Below are 20,747 nucleotides of genomic sequence, written 5' to 3' on the forward strand. Positions count from 1 at the left end.
GCCATCAGTCAGATAACTGTCTTTGGTGCCACTTGTTTTTATTTTATGAATTCTTAATTTTTATTTAATTGTTTTTTAGTATTTTATGTTTTATCGATTGTTGTAAACCGCCAAGAGTAGTGATGTGCACTAATGGGGTGGTATATCAATCAGTCAATTAATCAATCAGTCAATGGGGTAGACATTGCTATTTAAGATAAACCTCAAGCCTTCTCAGTACACAAAAGCAGTATCCTATTGCTAGCGCCTAGTAGAGGAGACACGTTGACTTAGGTAAGTGTTGAATTATCATCAAGCAACTCAGTGGGTCTATTATTAGTTGGGACTAGCAACAGAATACGAGACAAAATTTATCAGATAGGTCTTTTGATCATGGTTTATATTTCAAAGCTAACCATAGTTCTGTGACTTACGATACCAATTGTTTGCACTACAGATCATGACAGTTCCGAATGATCCCTATACTTTTCTGTCTTGTGGAGAGGATGGCACTGTAAGATGGTTTGATACTAGAATCAAGACAAGTTGCACAAAAGAAGACTGTAAAGATGTAAGAAATACTTTTATAGGAAAGTTTATATAAAGATTATATTCAGAGTATATTTTGCTCGAGTGCTTCTGCTAAGGATTCTAATAAAGGAACCAAGATATTAGGAGACAAAACTATATGAATGAGAAAGACAGTCTGACTTTTAAAAAATATGTATTGTTGATTTGGTATATCATCATTTATAACACATCTGAACTGTCTTGCCCCCCAAAACTTCATAAACTTGGATTTAATTGCACATTTCATTTATATTACAACAGCCTATTGTGAAGCAATATTTCAATGGTATTGGAAGAACATTAGGATTACTTAAGAATTAGAATTTCTGTTAAATGTAGAATATAATACAGTACTTGTTTTTAAAATGTAAACTGTTATCCTGAGGAATTGCTTCTAATTATGCTTTTTACTTATATTCCTTACTCATAAACTCCATAACTGGGGTTGCTTTGTTACTGTTGTATCTATTTTTGGTTGTTAATCCTACTGCATTGCTCTTTGCATCCAATTAACTGTTATCTCAATCTCTTAGTTCAATCCTTTTAAACTAGCTTAGGCAATGTTTAACTCTTGGCCCCTGTGATCTACTTCTTGGCCTCTTTCTACAAGAAAATCGTAAACTTGTAGATTAAATACTATGGAACATGCTATTCAGATTGCTCTTTACCTATCATGCTTTTATTCTCTCAGTCCTTTTACAGTGGCTATGTCTGTCTGCCTTGCTATGCTTGAAATTTCATTTAACAGAGGGGCAGTTTAGTTCTCTATAAAATATGGTGATTTAGATTTTACCTGATGTCATAGGATTTAACTCTAGGTGTTCATATACTTTATAAACAATGTTCCTCTTGTTCTAGGATATTTTAATAAATTGTCGGAGGGCTGCCACCTCCGTAGCTATCTGCCCTCCAATTCCATATTATCTTGCAGTTGGATGCTCTGATAGTTCAGTAAGAATATATGATCGCCGAATGCTTGGCACAAGAGCAACAGGTAGGAGAATATATATGTGACTTTGCAAAAACAACCTATTCTGAATACCATTGTTAATAAGAACTTCTACTGAGGCCAATTATTGGAAAAACATATTGACTAAAATCCTGTTGCTTATCATAATAAGTCACACTCAAGCCCATTGAATCAGAGGAGATTTGGTAAGTTCCTCGATAAATTCCATTGATTCGAGTGGACTACTGTACTTGTGACTTACTTTGTTGTCATGTGGTAAGTTGGAAGTAGAGTAGGTCCATTTGGATCAGTGGAACCTAAAGAGGAGATGATGAGTGTTTATGTAGATAAAGTTATGTTTAAAAAAGTACTGTGGATTTGTTTTGCAGCAGAGGTGGGCACCTTTGGTGGCCTTGGACCTAATTTTCTGTCCCACTAACCCTCTAGGGGCTGTACAGACCACAAAACAAATAAATAAACAAAAACATAAAGCATAAAAAGGGAAGCTAGAAGTGGCAATAAATCCACTTCTAGTTTTGAAAAACTGTTATTTTGTGGATGCAAAAATGCATTGAAACCTGTAATTTATTTAAAAGTTGAATTGTGCTTCCTGAAGGCTTTTAGCAACCACGGTTCACATTTTTTTGCAAGAAAAAGAGGGGGCTGGGGGAGGGCTAGTGCTCGTAGAAAGAGCCTTGGGAGGGCTGCACTTTACCTAGACCTCTCTTCTATGGTGTCATTATGATATTGGTAGGCTGAATCTGAAGAGCTGCTGTGTAGTTAGTGTAACTCTTTATATTGTTTGTATGAGAAGTGTTTTGGAGAGAGGATGGCAGTGCCACCCTATTTCGAAATAAATATTTTGGGCACAAAATAGATGCATATGAGTTCCTCACTTCACTCATTAATTTGAAGGAGTGAGTCCTAATGTTCCCTCCTCCCAAATCGGTGCAAGTAGGAAGAGCACTGTACTTTCCATTTTAGAAAAAAAGTGAATAAAGGATTGTGATAAAGCTATATGAAAAGATGCAGTTTAGAGGAAATGAGTAGAAAGATATTTTTCTCCTTAGAAACTTCAGAAGCTAGACTCATCTAATGAATGTAAATGATGGGAGATTCAGAACAGAGGAAATAGAAGTACTTCATACAGTGTATGGCTTACCTATGGATTTTTTGCCACCAAAATACAATGTTTCATAATTATAGATAACTTTAAATAGAGATTACAAATTCATGAAGGATACAGCTATGAAGGGCTGATAGTCATGATGGACATACGCTGACTTCGGAGGGATTCTGTCTCCCAGTATCAGTTTCTACTGCATAAATGTCCTACTTTTGGGGCTTCCTGTAGGAACCTGGCTGCTCTTGTAAACTAATTAAGACTTCAAACTGATCAGACAGGTCTATTTTGGCATTTTCCCCAAAGCCTCAATCTTGTGTAGAAGTAATGTATATGTGATTATATATAATGGAAACTGAGTTCAGTTTTTTTCTCTCGTGAAGGTAATTATGCAGGCCGAGGAACTATAGGTTTGGTGGCACGTTTTGTTCCTCCCCATCTTAATAACAAATCCTGTAGGGTAACATCTCTGTGCTACAGTGAAGATGGGCAAGAAATTCTTGTGAGCTACTCTTCAGACTACATATACTTGTTTGATCCTAAGGATGACACAGCTAGAGAACTTAAAGTTCCTTCTGCAGAAGAAAGAAGAGAAGAAGTGAGTGTTCCATGATGACTTTTGATGGCAATAAATACTATACATAGAATACTCATTTTAAAAATGACAGATGCTGTAGCTTGATGTCTTTTAAAATGCTCTTTTATTTAAGATTGAAACAATATATGATTTTATATGGTACATTATGAGGCAGATAATATTTCTGGTAGATTCTGGTTGAAATCATAGTAATCTAAGCAGGTAAGCAAAATAATAGTTACGAAATTGACTAAATTCAGTGATTGAGGAAAATCAGTTCATTATTAGTCACATACTTTGGACATTATTAGTTTTGTTATTTAAAATATAAGGTTTTTCTCAGGTTTCTTTCTTGCGCTAATGAATATTATTAATTCAATCCAGATTTAGTGCATCCAACTTGGCTGGTGGAAGCTAACTTCCCAATTCCTTCTTCCCTATAGAAGTGCCACTTGTAGAGGATCACCCAAATTCTGACATTAGCTGTTGTGCATTTCCTCTCTTCACACAAGGCAGATCTTACATCCAATGTCATATGTACTTATATATTCTCGTTATTATTTTGGTTACAGTGGACATATGTTCATGGAAATGATAGTAGTTTGTACACACACTGCTTGTTACACACAGTTTGTCCACATTATCCCTAATAGTATGTGAAATATCACTACCTTGCATTCTGTGTTTCAAAATATAGTAAAACAAATTGTTTTTCTTAAAATACTACTTGAATTAGACATTATTTAGTATTAAATCATGAGAAAATTGCAAGTAAATTCAGTAATTGTTAGATTTCCCATAATGTATAGGCATTCTAAATGATTTCATTTATAAATGGGCTTTCCAGAGCTGCCAGTCCATGCTATGGCTACAGAAAGTTTCTGGACCAGTTTACTACTATGAAATTTTACTCTAGATATAGTAGTAGTCACATGTAGATAACAGAATGTTTTCTTGAAGACAGAAATAGCAACATGAAAAGTTCATCTGGCACTATTTGTAAGAATCATGCAATACTCTGCAAATGTTTTCTGTCCTGCCTAAGACAAAAAGGGAGGATGTGAATTTAACAAAACAGCCTATGAATTTATTTATGTTTCTTGTGGAAATAATTCTATTTTATATTGTTGACACATTAAATGTATATTTCCTCTCACCTCTTGCTACTGCTGCTAAAAATTATCTCTGAATTTTAAAGAATCAGTGGTTGGAGTTCAAAGAATCATACATTCAGTATATTTGAAAAATACCTTCCTGTATTTTGAAAATTCTGTATTAAGATTAGGGTTGCCATAAAATTCATTTCTAGAACCATACATAAATCTCTGAGATATATTAACATTTTTTAGTTTATTCAGTATTGTCTTGTTTAGCTGTTGTCTGTGTAGCTTACATATATAACAAGACTACCTAGTGTTCTTGGTTTTTTTAAAAAAAATCTGAAATACCAAAAATGACAAACACCTTGTACCAAGTTTGAATAAAAGCAAAAGTAAAGTGTGCTGTTTATATACCACCCCATAACCCTTAAAGCATTCTCTGGGGAGTTTACAATCTAATTATGCAGGCTACACATTGCCCACCCCCAGCAAGCTGGGTATTCAGTTTACCAACCTTGTAATGATGGAAAGCTGAGTCAACCTCAAGCTGGCTACCTGAGCCCATCAGAATCGAAGCCAATTTGTGAGCAGAGTTTTGACAGCAGTACTGCAGTTTTACCACTGCACCAAAGGCTTTTTTAAAGAATTAAGACTGAAGTATTGTGCCCATCTATTTGGCTAACCCTTTGTTTTGAACAGGCATGCATTAGATTACATTGACATTTTCCACAGACAGCATTGCCTCATGTGATGTAGGATGCTTACAGACTTTTTCAGTGGTGACAGTTGAATTGTGGCCCATAGCAGAAGATGAAATTAATTAGAAACAACTAGTACTGTATACCTTTCTCTAATGGCTATAAAAGTAGCTCATTGACTAGTATACTATGTCGTTAATTTAAAATATTTTTAGTCCATATTTTTGACCCAAAGACAATAAAGACAGCTTGCAACATAAATATCTACAGTTACACTCGTTATTGACAGTATAAAATGAGAGCAGAGGCAAATGTCACAGAAAAAAGCAGATGTATAAAACAATGACTGGTAAGAGAGGGGAAACAAACAAATTGAGCACACGACAAAATAAAAAAGGATTAACCAGCTTTCAAAGTGTCAATAATGAGTTATTAGGCAGTACAGACTTATTTCATAACAGAAGAAATGTATTTATGTTTGCCTTTTGAGACTTAAAAATTACTTTGTAGATTGTCTTCCTTCCACAGTGCTAAAAATTTTAGATGATTAAAAAATTCCTGGTTGATATGGAGAAGTCTGTATGTTTTTTTAGTGCAAGCTCAATGCTTTCTAGGGTTGATAATGGAATAAAAACAATTTTGCAGAAGGGAAGCTGGTCAGTCCTAATATCAGTGCTGATATTTTACTTATTTGATCTTGATGGAGGACAATTTCTTCCAGAAAATTGGGGTGAGATGGAGGGCTCTGCAGTTCTATAGTCTGTTGTCAATATCATCACCTTCATCTGTAGGGCTCATGCACCCTAACATGCAGACCTCCACAACATATGGCAACTTCCCTTTGAAACTGAAGTACGTTTGAAAGTCAGTTTGTGTTATGACATAGATAAGAAGGTCAGTCCTTAGAAGAAAATGTTATCGAATGCCAGTTCAGCTACTTTAGTTAGACTTTTACAGTAAAAAACAAGTTATAAAAGTTATAAAAGTATGAGAATTTCAGCATTGGTTTGTGTTGGGGAAAGGAAGAGCACTTGAAGAGTAACTCCCAGAAGCCTCAACTAGCCAAGCCAATGGTAAATGATTGCTAGAATAATAGTCAAAAACAACTTTTTCTGTCTTGGCTTTTGTAGCACCTACACATTTCCAACCTTTGTTAGAGATTAAACAATGGCTGCATTTTAAGATTCCCTACTTATTCTTTTCCTAGTTACGGCAGCCTCCTGTCAAACGTTTGCGACTTAGAGGAGATTGGTCAGATACTGGACCAAGAGCAAGACCTGAAAGTGAGAGAGAGAGAGATGGTAATATGTTTGTTCTTTTGTACCTTGATTTTCACTAAAAATACTAGTAGTACTACTTTGTTCAGTTGTATTAGCATTACACATTAAATGTTGCTATAAGGTTAGACACAGTGTAGACACTAGCCAAAATCCTATTGCTTATTCTAGTAAATCACACTAAAGTAGGTGCGTTGAATCAATGGGGATTTAGTGAGTCAGCTCCTCTGTAAATCCTGTTGATTCAAATGGGTCTCCTTTAACTGCAACTTATGCTAAAATAAGTTATAGTTAGAGCACCTCCATTTGAATCAGTGGAATTTACAGAAGGGTTGTCTCACCAAATCCCCATTGATGAAATGGGTCTACTTTAGTGTGATTTACTATAATAAGCAATAGGATTTTGACCATTGACTGTGTCTGGACAATTGACCACAGCTTTGTAAACTGTATGAGTCTGTGGACAAGCACATCTCCTTCCCCTTCCTTCATCTTGTCACATGCCAGTTTCATTGTGAAGATTTGCATTAGATTAGAGTTCTCCTTTACAATCAAGCTATGCAAACCAGGTTGCTTTGGGTTAATGTTGGTTAACAAACTGGGACTAAAAGCCAAGATAGGTCCTTAGACTGATATGGTGGGTCCAAGCTGTGAAATATGTTACTAAAAACCATCCTAGGACCGCAGTTAAGTCCCAGTGAGTCCCAACACGACTTACTTCTCCATAGGATTGGTATAGGATTGAAGCCAGCTCAGAACTGTGGGTGCTATCTGCCTACCAAGTAGATGTCCCCCATCCCTGTAGCAGATTCTTCCTGTCACTCTGTGCCTCCATAGAGTTGCTCTGGAGAACTCAGAGAGTCGATGGAGCAGATTTGTGGGATATGAAGGACTCCATGAGAGGGAAAAAAGTGAGCATTAAGTTGTATGAACTGACATCAACATGCCACATTGGATAGCAGACAAACCCATTGGTTTTGCTAAATTTGCTGTCAAGATGATTTCTATTGGAAATCTATTTTTACTGAGTTAGTTTTTAGTGACTTTGTTTTTAATTTTTTTTATTGCAATGTTTTATTGCTACTGGTATACTCTTTCTTTTAATTATTACCCATTTTGAGCACACTTGTTGGAAAACAGTATGTGGATTGGCAAATACAGTAATATGAAAGAGAATCTCTTTGAATTCTATAGTTTTACATATCAGGACATATTAAAATCATCTGGTCCTTTACAGGTCTGAAAATTAGGTAAATGCAACTTCAGATGAACACATGACATACCGTGTCATTATTTATTTAATTAAAATAGAGCCAAAATGGAGAAGCCATGTGTGAAAAACCATGTAGACCTTATGATTCAATAGCTTGTAGAGCCACCTTTAGTAGTTATAACTTAAAGTAATAGTTTTCTGAATGACATCATTATGGAGGAATTATGGCCCACTCTTCTTTACAACGTTGATTCAATTCATTGAGGTTTGTGGACATTTGTTTATGCACAGCTTTCTTAAGTTGCTGCCACAGCATTTCAATCAGGTTGAGGTCTGGACTTTGACTGGGCCATTGCAACTCTTGATTCTTTTCTTTTCGAGCCAGTTTTGTAGATTTGCTGGTGTGCTTGGGATCATTGTTTTGTTATATGACCCCACTTTGGCCAAGCTTTAGCTGTCAGACAGATGGCCTCACATTTGACTAAAATACCAGAGGAGTTCATGGTTGACTCAATGACTGCAAGGTGCCCAGGTCCTAGGGCTGCAAAACAAGCCCAAACCATCACCACTCCACCATTGTGCTTGACAGTTGGTATGAGGTGTGCTGATATGCTGTGTTTAGTTTTCGCCAGACATGGCACTGTGCATTATGGCCATACATCTCCACTTTGGTCACATCTACAGTATCCAAAGGACATTGTTCCGGAAGTCTTGTGATTTGTCCAGATGAAACTTTGCAAACCTAAGCCATGCTACCATGTTCTTTTTAGAGAGAGGAGGCTTTCTTCTGGCAACCCTTCAAAACAAATCATACTTGTTCAGTCTTTTTAAAATTGTACTATCATGAATTTTAACATTTCACAAACTGATACCTGTATCATCTGAGATGTAACTTGAGTTTTTTGCAATTTTTCTGAGCATTGCACAATCTAACCTTGGGGTGAATTTGCTTGGGCATTCACTCCTGGGAAGACTAGCAGTTGTCTTGAATGTTTTTCACTTGTGAATAATCTTCCTCACTGTAGAATGATGGAATTGTTTGGAAATGCCCTTATAACCCTTCCAGATTGATGAGCAGCAAGAATTACCTCTCTATGATCATTGCTAATGTGTTTCTTCCTTGACATTGTGTTAACACACACCTGAATGCTCCAGACCAGTGCACTGCAAAAATGTCAGCTTTTATAGAGGTGGTCACACCTGTCAATGATCAATTAAGTCAAGGGCATTTGGTTAGCAGCACCTGACTGCTACCTAGCCTCTAAATTCCTATGGAAGCAGTAAGGGTGTACTTAGTTTTTCACATATGGCTTCTCCATTTTGGCTTTATTTTTATTAAATAAATCAGTACATGATGTAATATGTCATGTGTTGTTGCTCATCTGAAGTTGTATTTACCTAATTTTCTGACCTGAAAAGGACCAGATGATTTTTATTATGTCCTGATATGTAAAACCATAGAATTTGAGGACGGTGTACTTTCTTTTTCATATGACATCTATAGATATAGATGCCCAGTATTTATGTGTTGTGGTTCACAGGGGTCTCATATAGCCTATGAGTAATTACAGAACTGAATTCTGAATTCTGTTTTATGATATTTTTTCTTATGATTATGCTGAACTGGGCAGTAACATAATATGTGTATCTTTGATTGGATGACCCATTGGATTAAAAGAGATATAAATTGAAACTGGTATAGCTCAGTAGGGTGGAGCACCTAACTATAGAGCCAAGCCAGGAGGTTAAAATCCTGATAGTGCCTCCTGGGAGAAAGGCTAGCCAAGACCACTGGGACTGTGTATAGCTGGCGGGATTACATGTCAGCAGCCTGTGCAGCCTTGGAACAAGCTGTATGGTCCTGGAGGCTGCAGACTTGGTTGTTGTTGTTGTTGTTGTTGTTGTTGTTGTTGTTGTTGTTGTTGTTGTTACTATTAAATTTCAAGGCTGTGTGACATGATTGGCGCTTTGGATCTAGTAATTTCAGATTGTGGATAAGTGAAACTGTGGAAACTGATTCAGCGGATACAGAGGTCCTACTGCACTGTCTTTTCAGAACACATACCTATTCTTGTGGGTCCTTAGTGATGTTAAGAAGCCTCTTCTCTTACAAGTAGATGCACATAGGCTTCATTTTTCAGACACCTTTTATTTCCTAATATTGAACTCACCAAAAGCAAAACCTCTTTAGTAAAGAATTCATAGTGCAACCAATTAAAATCTGTCCTTACTGATCAACACAAGGTTTAATCTAAGCATATTGTGCAATACTTTTAGTGGTGCTGTGTTAAGTTGAGCTTTCCTAAGTAAATGTGTTTGAAACGGTGGCCTTAGCTATGTTTTAGTCCTGCTGAAATATATGACTTAGCTATGGTTGCCTTTAGTCCTACTCAAATACAGTGGTGCCCCGTATAGCGAGGTTAATCCGTTCCGGATTAACCTTCGCTATACGAAAACATCGCTGTGCGGGGCAGGAAAACCTATTGGAACGCATTAAACTTAGTTTAATGCGTTCCAATAAGTTTGTAAACTTACCCCTCCAGCGATGTTTTCGCTCCGGCGGCCATTTTGGAGCCGCCGATCAGCTGATCGGCGGCTCCAAAATGGCCGCCGCATGACCCGAAATGCCCCCCCCGCAGCGTTTTCGCGCCCTCCCCTTGCTTAGGGAGGTCGCGAAAACGCTGCAGGGGGGGCATTTCGGGCCATCCGCGGCCGTTTTAATGGCCGCGGATGGCCCGAAATGCCCCCCCGCAGCGTTTTCGCGACCTCCCTAAGCAAGGGGAGGGCGCGAAAACGCTGCGGGGGGGGCATTTCGGGTCATGCGGCGGCCATTTTGGAGCCGCCGATCAGCTGATCGGCGGCTCCAAAATGGCCGCCGGAGCCCCAATCGTCGCAAAGCGAGTGCGGCGATTGGGGCTGATCCGTATAGCGATCCCCAAAATGGGATCGCTATACGGATCTTTCGTTAAACGGTGCACTCGTTAAGCGAGGCACCACTGTAAATAGTATTTAAGTATGACTAATGTGCTTTGAATCCAGTCTGTAGAACTGTATCACTTCTGCTCCTACTGTTTGTTTATCTGGCTGATATTGTTTTCCCCAACTGACAGTGGCTGAAACGTTGTTCTGTGTATTATGCAGTAGAAGGCTGATGATAGCAGCAGCTACAGCAATTTTTCAGAAATAATTTTTTTTACCGTTTCCCATCTCCAAAGGTCCTGAAGCTCCCGTGGAACCCCTTTTGGTATTGTGAAATTGTTGGGAGCCTGTGGGAAGGGAATGAAATCTAATTATAAAAAACTGCTGCGTCCAGTAGAGTCATCCTGCTAGCAGTGATTTTCTGTAATTAAATACCCCTTGCCATTCTGTGGCCCACAGCACCTTCTTGATGACAAAAGGGATTCCATGGAAGCCTCAGGACATTTGGGAGAGGTCAGAAATGTTTTATTTCTGAAAAATTGGTGTGGTTGATTATGATGTCAGATTTACATAGTCTAACTGAAAGAGCAGGATTTCAGCCAGGGACTCTTTAGAGACTCAGCCAGAGATCTCTTACATTACCTGCTACCTGATCATTTACCTTTAAGATTGATTTTGGGATATTCTGCAAACTGTGTGTTTTACCTCTAAGATGTGATCCCTGTCCTCAACGGGTGCGTATCCTGATCACTCAGATAATTAACAGCTTCATTACCTGAAAATTACAGTTTTAATGAATGTGGACAAAAAGACTTCAGACTGCTTAGTTTTAAACAAGACAACAGTTCGACTGTGCTATTTTTTAAATAAGTGAATACTGTAATACAGTAGAACCTCCCTATCCACAGGGTTAGTATCCACAGTTTACTGCAGCCCTATATACAACATACAAGGGGGCAGGCCTTGCGGCCTTTGTTTGCAGTTTCAGGCATTCATGGTAGATCGTGGAATGGCTCTGTGGACACAGAGGTCCTGCTGTATTTTTTAAATGGTATTAATGTGTCCAGAAAAAAATTATATCCTAAATCACTCTCAAATTATGTGCAAATATTTTTGTCAGAATAGTGCATTTCCAAAGAAAGTAATTGCAAATATATGTGCTCAGTTCTCCTATCAACTTTTTTGCATTAAAGCTGCAGAAGCAGAGTTTCAGAAGTTTTATATTCAGCCATATGCACATTAGCTAGGTCAACAGAAGGAAACTGAAGAATCTAGCTTTTAGAAGAATGTTATGCAGAAAAAAGCCCTTCTCAGTACATGCAAACATAAACCACTGTCTTATATGTACTGAGTCATTAAATGGAACTATCAATATCATGATTTTGCACTGACTGGCAGCAGTTCTCTAGGGTTTTCAACCTTGCTACCTGGTATCCTTTTAACCATCCAGATGACCAAAATATATAGAAAGAGTGCTTTGCTTCTTCTTCGTGGCCTCTGTGAATACACACATATGGGTTTAGTCTGCGCCTGCGCTGACATTCTCGGAGCATTCTAGAGCTAAAAGTAACAATTTTATGGTGTGATCCCCCATGAGGCACAAGCTCCTCCCACCCAAGATTCCCCTCAGTTCCTTTTTTCCGCCGTGCTGTAAAGTTCTACAGAGCATAGAGCTATTTCCACAGGGTTTTTTCCCTTAGCTTATTGATCAATTCCCTCTAAATTGGATTCTTTCCCTTCTCAATTATCTAATCTATGATCCCCCGTGAGTTGTTTTCTTTTTTGCTTGCCAGCTATTTGGCTTACCCCCTCCCTCGCACACACACACACTTCAACTGTTTGCTTCTTTCTCCTTTCCCGCCTTTTTCGGCCTACTCATTTTGACTCTCAGGCACATTAATGATTTTCTGCCTGAGTAAGCTACATCTTACCCAGATAGGTGCAGGCCGCAGTAGGGGACCCGACAATGCCAAGGAGTCCTTAAAATCTAAGTCTACATCAACAGAGGAATCCTTGCCGGAGGCCAGCGAATTTGCCTCTGAGGAGACGACGTGCCAGCTCTACCTGCACAGACTCTGGGATCGCCTGATAGCCTCTGCTCCAACTGGCCATTTAGTGACTGCGCTACCGTCCAGTCCGGCCGTGGCCCTTTTTAGCCCTACATGAGGGCGGGCATTTGATGTTCCAGAGTTGGAGCTTAAGTCTCTCTATCTCATGAGGAGAAGAGAGTGAAAAGGAGGCATGTCTCACCACACCCTCTCTCTGAGCAACCATGAGAGAGACTGGTGAATCATCGATGGATGATTGTTTCAAGGGGCTTGTTCAAGGGACCCTGCAGGAGTTAGGGCTCTGTTGCCCTGTCCCTAGGAGAAGAAGGGCCTCCTGTTGCCCCGGTCTCCTTCCCTGTCAGTGATTCCTCCTGACATGGGAAGCGCCTCTGTGTGTGAGTGCCGCACACCAACCCTCCTTCGTGCGCCTGCTCAGGTAGCTGCGACTTCTGGAGGGAGCTGCACACCGAGGCTGTAGATGTGCCTGCGACATATGGTAAGGCTTGGGTTTTCCCTTTGGGGATGCAATGGGCCCCTTCAGCTCCTGCGGCTAGCCCTGCATGTCAGTGCTTTGCCTGTCTGGGGTAACGCCCTTGGGTGTTTGGTGTGTTGGGCCTGATTTATCAGAGGCCTTGTTCACGTGGCTGCTATTTCCAAAACCAAGTGCAGAGGCGAAAGCTTTCTGGCAGCATTTGACAGCCCTAGTTTGCCTCTGAAGGGGGGGGCTGCAGCAACTCCCACCACTAGCCCTGCTAGTCGGTGATATTCCTGCCTGGGGTAGCACCTGCAGGTGGCTGTTAATTTGGCACAAAACAGCCCTCTTTATCAATGGGCTCGCTCACAAAGTAGCCTGCAGCCCTGTCTCAGGTGCCAGTGCCCGCATAGGCTCATAAGGACTCACAAGGGTCCACCCTAGAACCCTGCTGCTGTCTGATAAGTCTGGATAATTTTCCTCAGGTAGGTCCTGTCACACTGACAAGGTTGCGTAGGACCAGTCCCTTTTGTTTGGGATAGGAGCTATGAGGTCTCGGCCACCATCACCATCCCGCTCTACCTGGCATCGTTCTGAGCCATGGGCTATGGAGTACTTTATGCCTCCACATGCGCTTTACAGATGTAGTGCTCCCTCGAACTCGGCTCCGGCATCATAATGTTTGGAGCCTTGATCAAACCTGCTGTTAACCCATTCAGGTTTGAGACTCACATGAGTCACTGGGGGGTGGAAGAGTTTCCAACCAATCTTCCTACACCCCTCTCGGTTGTCGCAGATGGTCACACTCTTTTACTGTCAACAGATGAGTTCTTTGGTCGGCGTTGTTATTTGTTTTTAGTCGCCGTGTAGCCACGTACTCCTCTGCCATGAGGGCTTATCACCACTTATGGAGTTTGGTTCTGCCCACCCTGCAGGTAGCTCATGTGCACGCTTACAGTTCAGGCCTTCCACATCACTGGGAGGCACTGTTGCAGGTGCATCACGAGCGCACTGCTGCTCGATACGCCTAAAAACCAGTGTCTAAGCAACTGACAGGTTAGGACCTGCCATTTGTTGGTGTATGGCTTTTTAGCCAGAAAAAGGTTGTTATTTTTGATAACCTGCTCAGGCTCTAGAAGGTGACACATTCATTGTGCTGTAACATCTGCAAGTGCCTAAAGATGTTCCTATCAGCCTATGGCATTCCAGGAACGTTAAAAGCCTCAACCCCAAAGTTACCAGCCGCCGCCCCTAGACATGTGGGGAGGCAGTACCTTGACTGGCAGAATTGCTGGTAGGACTGCAAACTGAGCGGGCTCTTTATTTCTCTGCTGTTGACCAGTCAGTCCGTTTGACTTCTTTCTATCGTAGCTACCAGCTTTGCCACTATCTTCGATGTACGTTGAATCCATTAGGATCGACCTCAACATGGAAAAAACTTTGTTCTTTTTCTCTACCATACAACACTTTGGCAGGAAAAGATGCTTTCCAAATTCCAATCCATCTCGTGTCAAGGCACATTATGATCGAGCGCGACCGGTCCTGGCTTCGAATCTGCCAATTCTGGACATAAGCTCGGATCTCACTCCTTGAACGAATCTCCCTCCAATATGATGTGATCCATTATCATTCTCTGTCACCTTCAGTGTGCTTCTTTTCATTTGCACAGCTCACTTCTCGGTTCACCGCATCCCGTCTATTGGGATTGGAGGAACCGCCTTTTCCAGACCCAGCCATCACTTAGCTGAGCACTTACACTAACTATGCTGAAGCTAATAAAGGATGCTTGCACCAAGCCACTTCCTATTAAAGATCTAGGAAGAATGTATCACAGGTACAAGGTACGAGGAAATGACATAGAAATTTTGGGATGACTCCAGTTCCATTTCTATCATCGTAGAACAAATTTATCCAAAACGAGAAATGATTTCCCTGAACCCTACTAATAAGAATACGGAAACATTGATGTCTTTGGCAGGGAGACTTATTCCCTTCATTCACTTCTGCTCCATGTGGGCAACTATCAATCACAATAGGCGCCTACCTGGAGCAATTTTGGTCTCAAATTCTACCTCTCTTAAAATCCATTAAGACAGAGCTCAGAAATTCTTGCTCTGAGACCACGACTCTAGCAAAGCAACACAGGATTGCTGCTTGACATGCAAAGGGCTTCAACTACTGTCGCATCCTTAGTATCTATAGAAGGCTCACCTAGTCACGATCCACTGGCTCATCAAGGACACATAGGACAGAATTGAATATCTTCCATTACATGGTACCAGTCTCTTCAGTCTTAGACTGGTGACACTAGAAATATTATTATTATTTACACAGAATAGGAAAACAGCTAAATTATATATGGGCTGACAGCCCTTTCATCCCTCTTTCAGTTCTACCCATAGTCCTTTCAATCATATCTGGAGTTTCAGCCTCCCAGACATTTCGGTTCATACAAGAATGTCACCACATCTCTCAAGGTTACGTTATATAATTGTCTTTGTTCCCCTTTGAGTAACGTTAGACTCACTCTTTTTGTCTATATCCTCCAGGAAGAGACCTCTGCCTCCTGGGCAAACATGCCATAATCCAAGTTCCTACATCTGGCTTATGCATGGCTTCTACTTCTGTGCTATTATATACATAGAAAGGATGGAGGCATCCGTCCCATCCTTGGTCTCAGAAATCTTTTCATGTGTATTCTACCGTAAGTTTCAGATTCCAGCCTCAACACTATTATCTAATCAGTAATTCCTAAGGTTTCATGCCATTCAGTTTTTCAACATTTGCAAGGTCTTTCAGATGGTACAGGACATCAGTTTGATAATAACCTTCCCCTGCGAGATACGGACATCTACCTGTACTGGTACTATAGTGTATGTTTTTCTAAAAAATAAAAAAAATTACTAGCAATCATCTCCCCAAATTCATGACCTCCACGGCTTCAGTGCTAAAGCAATCCAGACTCAGCCTCGAACCACTCCAATAGTGGTATCTTTTCTTTTTGACCAACTAGAGGATCCCTAATCCAAGTAACTGCAAGTTTGGTTCTATCACCATTGGAAAGTATCGACCTTCAATGTATTCACTGGGGTCCGTACGCCAACTACAGGTTTTATTGCTCCTGTGCAGGTGCGGACGGAAACACTGTCGGGGACATATTCATATGGCAGTGGACAGGGAATTTGCCATAACTCTTCCCTCCGATACATTTCATTCTACGGAGAATCTTCCATCACCATCATTCCTAATCAAATGCGATCCAAATACCTCCTTGAGGTACTTGGTTCTAGTTCGCCTGTCTCAGATCGATATAGAGAGACACATGTCAGTTCCCTCTGGTTCCTCACCTCCTAACTTCCATGAACTTGGCAACCTGGGAAATACTCCCACTTTGGCATCAGTGCTTGATTGAGCTCAAAAACCATGAACTCGATGTCGATGTGTAAATAAATAAATCTTTATTAAATATATTGAAACAAAGAGCTACCTTACCAACTTTCTTAGAAACTGTTGCCTACTTGGCTTTCTGCTTATGCCTTAAAATGTTATATATCTGCTATTGTTGCCCATTAACCAGATTATTCTGGTAGGTAGGACTTTTGTCTCACTCTAGGGTCAAACATCTTTTCACAGGACTCAGTACCACCCGTCCTCCATGTAAACGCATTGTTCCTCAATGGTCTATAGATTTCTAAATTCACTCATGTGCCCGCCATTCGAGTCCATTTTCTCTTCAATGCCAAATTACTTACTTTGAACAGCCTTCCTAGTGGCTGTCATATCTGCCAAGGGAACACGCGAAATAGCTGGATTGTGATTCGATCCACCTGTTATTCAATTTTCCTGATAAAGTGACTTCCTACTTTAATGTCTCATTCCTGACGTATTCGACTAATTTTCATGTTTATCTATGCTTCATCTTACCATCATTCTTCAGATCACCATCATCTCCTTTAGAGCACATGCTCCACAATATTTATGTAAGATGCTCACCAGCATTTTCTCTGGACACTACCAGAGCTTCTAAACAGATGACAGGCTCTTTTGATGCTTTCATTCTTTTCATTTCAAAAGTCCAGTTTCTTCCTATCCATCTCTAGATCGATGGTCCAGACTGTATCTATGGCTTGCCAGCGGTCAGACGAGTCACCGTCTAATTAGCTTTAGCCTCACTCCACGGAGTGCTGTCTACCTCGGCTGCATCCAGAGTAGAATCGAGACTCTCGACATCTAGCGTGCACCAATATGATCCATGGCATCTACCTTTGCAAAGCAATACTGGCTACATGTAGGTACACGCAGTAACACTGGATTTGGCAGAAATGTGTTGGCATCCTTCCTACCGTGACGTCCCACCTGCCAATAAGTAAGCTTGCCAGTCACCCATATGTGTGTATTCACAGAGGCCACGAAGAAGAAAGAAAGGTTACTTACCTGTAACCATGGTTCTTCGAGTGGACCTCTGTGAATTCACACTACCCGCCCATCCTCCCCTCTGTCCGTCACGGGTATCTTATTGTTGTATAACTCTCATGCCCGGCGGACAAATTGCAGGAACTGAGGGGAATCTTGGGTGGGAGGAGCTTATGCCTCATGGGGGATCATACCATAAAACTGTTACTTTTAGCTCTGGAATGCTCCGAGAATGTCAGCGCAGGCGCAGACTAAACCCATATGTGTGAATTCACAGAGGTCCACTCGAAGAACCATGGTTACAGGTAAGTAACCTTTCTTTCTGGCTCATGGCCCTCATTCAAAATTGAAATGCAGTTTCAAGCCAGTTTCCTTCTACACTTCTTTAAATAATTGAAATAACGGTGGGAATCTTCCTTTGTTCTGCATGCAGCTAAAATAAAACAATACTCTTTGTAAGGAACAGATAGAAACATCTGTGCTGTTCTCTGCTATGTGTTTGTAAATGCCCTTGCAGCATTTTTGTTCATTACAAGACAAAATAAGCCATGTTTACTTTAAGCAAATTTCAGTTTTCATGTTTTGTCAATAGCCGACCCAGTTCTGATCAGTTCATACTAGCTTTAAATCAGAAGTGAACAAAATGCAGAAGATGGGCTGTATACATCCGTGCCCTAATGTTTCTGTATATGCCTGTGTGGAAATGGACAGTTGTTCTCCCAGAAGCTGGAGGGGGGCATAGTTGGCCCTTTAAGTCCTATTTCAAATATTTTCAAATAGTATTTTAAAATACTTATTTATAAATACAGTGTGTGAACATGCTTACATTTGGGTTGATTTTGGAATGTTTATTCTTATCCATCTTGCATGCAATAAAACTGTTAGTAGATTGTACCTCTTTAAATTGCATCTAGTTTGATTTCGTATGGTGGAGGTTCTTCTGTTTAAAGCTTCCTTTCATTCTAAGTGCTATATCATTTTTTAAAAAGTGTATAAGTTTACCCTACTCCCTGTCATTTTAGCTCCTTGTGAGTAGGTTTTCTTTTCTGTTGGGGGAGAGCAATCATTCCACATACTCAGCTTGAAGTAGTATAATACGAAAACCGTATTATCCTGTGGTGAGCTGCATGTCCAGAAAATCTTTCAAGCTATACCTTATTCAGCAAAAACATTATTTTAAGACTACAGAACTTCAGCGTGCTTTGGATGATATGTTTATCTCTGTTAGATCTGTGGCATCTGTATAATAGATTCAAGGCTATAAAGTAATTTATTTGTTTTTGGATAGAAATTGCAAGATGAATTTAGTTCAGGATAGTGCATGTATATTCACAACTTACAATGCATCTGTTTTCAGCTTCTTGAGTTCAAATAAAAATTGTTATGACAAGAATACATTCTTATCAATACATGTGAAGACTTGGATCTCTGTACTGAGTACTTAAACATGGCTGTTAAAATTATCCATCTTGTATTCCAAATGAAAAAATCAATGGAGGCAAAAAGGACTGCTTGAAAGCAGGAGGGCTGATGTTGTATTTATTACCCTTGGTGCACAATGTTTGGTCACTACATCCTCCTTATTGTGCTCCCTGCTCCCATACCATTCTTTTATGTTTGCTAACAACATATGACTTGAAGAGAGGGGTGGTATGAATAGTAACAATGTGATACAATTGTACTGCAATTGCTTTGGAAAATATTGCATGAATTAGAGCTTTACAAAAGATGGCTGTTATAGATAAAACCAAGTGCCATTGATTCTCTCTTTCATATGTTCAGATAGCATTTCAGTTTAGTGTCATCTTTTACAAATAGTTTCCATTCTTTGGAGACATAAATGTACAAGATTTCAAGTAGCAAAAATGTACTGTGCTGCTTTGCAGTAAAAGCATTAAGATCTCTGTTTATATATAGGTGAACAGAGCCCTAATGTTTCATTAATGCAAAGGATGTCTGACATGTTATCACGATGGTTTGAAGAAGCAAGTGAAGTCGCACAGAGCAACAGAGGAAGAGGACGATCTCGTTCTAGAGGTGAATGGTTTTAAAAGCCTTCAACGTGAAATGACATGGGGATTTTTATAAAATAAAAGATAACGTCTTTTTTTAAGGCTGCAAACTCAGCAGTGTCATATTCTCTTAGTGTTCTGTGGATATATTTGCAAAATAATTAGCATAGTGTGGCACTGATAATCTGTTTTTAACAAAATGAAGGTCCTGTTTTTCTCCAAAGGTGGGACCAGTAGATCTGATGTCTCTGCTTCTGGCACTGGCTTGACAAGTACTGAAACTGAGGCCCAGATGGAAGTAGATGGCCCTGAACAGCTGCAGTCGTCGTCATCTACAGTGTCAGCCCAAGCTCCCTCAACATCATCATCTACAGAAAGTCCCCCTTCTACTTCTTTACTGTCATCTCCTGAGAATGAACAAAGACCGTCCTTGGAAACACCTGCACCTCCTACACTCCATCAATCTGGTAGGCTGTTATGTTTCCTCCTTAGAACACTTTAGGCATACCGTGCCTATAGATCCGTTGAATGTTTGATATTACTAGAATGTGGATTTATTACACCAACATTTTCCAAAGTTGTGTATATAGCTAACAGGAAAGGGAAGCTCAAATGGAATGACTAATTGTTAAAGACTATCATTTCTAAAATCAGATTTTTGCATTTACTCTCTTACTGGAGTTTGGCTGTAATTTGCTACAACACAGTCATCTGTTGAGATCTGCTGTCCAAAAGGCATGTACTAAAATGTTGAGGATTCTTCCCCAGATTTAAACACGTCTTGGATGTTCCTGGTTTTCACTGTATGCCCAAACATTTGGTTGAGAGTTTTCCCATCTTTTGTGGCTTATCTTGCAACTATCGTGACTGTAATTATTTTGGTTATGTTTACTTTGTACAAGGAGCATATCAAATCTGAAGTAATTCCTTTATTTGGGGTGTATTCTCAGGAGGAAGCTGGAGTCATATATACTGTCTATATAACCCTGCAGCCTAAATATTAAACTTCGTGTAGTTGAAGGAGTGGGTCGTAATTCAAGGAAACTCAAACTGAAATAAATTGATTAGTTGTAAAAATGCCACAATATTTTGGTTTTTTATTGGTTTTATTCCCTTTATATAGTCTAGCATGGCTACTTCCTTGAAAAAAAGTAGCATTGATACCATTACTCTTTGTTTTTCTGTCTAAAGAGCGGGAATAACATTACCTGTTGAATGTTAATGAAACAACTGAAAACATTGTTAGCCTCTTGGTAGAAAAAGTAACAGTTACTCCTTCTCACTTGCTAGCACTTGTGCTGAGTATACAAGGTGACCAGGCAGGGCATGTTTTGTTCTGTTTCTTATTGTAGAGCAAGGGTTCCACATTGCTGAAAGCCAAGTACTGTAAGATCTAT

General features: G+C 40.0%; 1 protein-coding gene across 10 annotated transcripts in view; it reads left to right on the forward strand.

The window, feature by feature from the left end:
- Positions 1-20,747, forward strand: part of DCAF6 (DDB1 and CUL4 associated factor 6) — an 87,354-nt gene that overhangs the window by 24,505 nt on the left and 42,102 nt on the right. For 6 of the 10 annotated variants that reach the window (XM_020810458.3, XM_078389822.1, XM_020810441.3 and 3 more), the window contains 6 exons: positions 437-550; positions 1,408-1,543; positions 3,005-3,219; positions 6,204-6,297; positions 19,256-19,375; positions 19,575-19,817. In XM_020810458.3, coding sequence (XP_020666117.3) covers positions 437-550; positions 1,408-1,543; positions 3,005-3,219; positions 6,204-6,297; positions 19,256-19,375; positions 19,575-19,817 — 922 coding nt within the window. The remainder of the gene's footprint in view (positions 1-436; positions 551-1,407; positions 1,544-3,004; positions 3,220-6,203; positions 6,298-19,255; positions 19,376-19,574; positions 19,818-20,747) is intronic. The other 4 variants (XM_078389821.1, XM_078389824.1, XM_020810470.3 and 1 more) reach the window with 1 other exon arrangement.

This window comes from Pogona vitticeps, chromosome 3 (genome assembly GCF_051106095.1).
Source record: "Pogona vitticeps strain Pit_001003342236 chromosome 3, PviZW2.1, whole genome shotgun sequence".
NCBI classification, from domain to species: domain Eukaryota; kingdom Metazoa; phylum Chordata; class Lepidosauria; order Squamata; family Agamidae; genus Pogona; species Pogona vitticeps.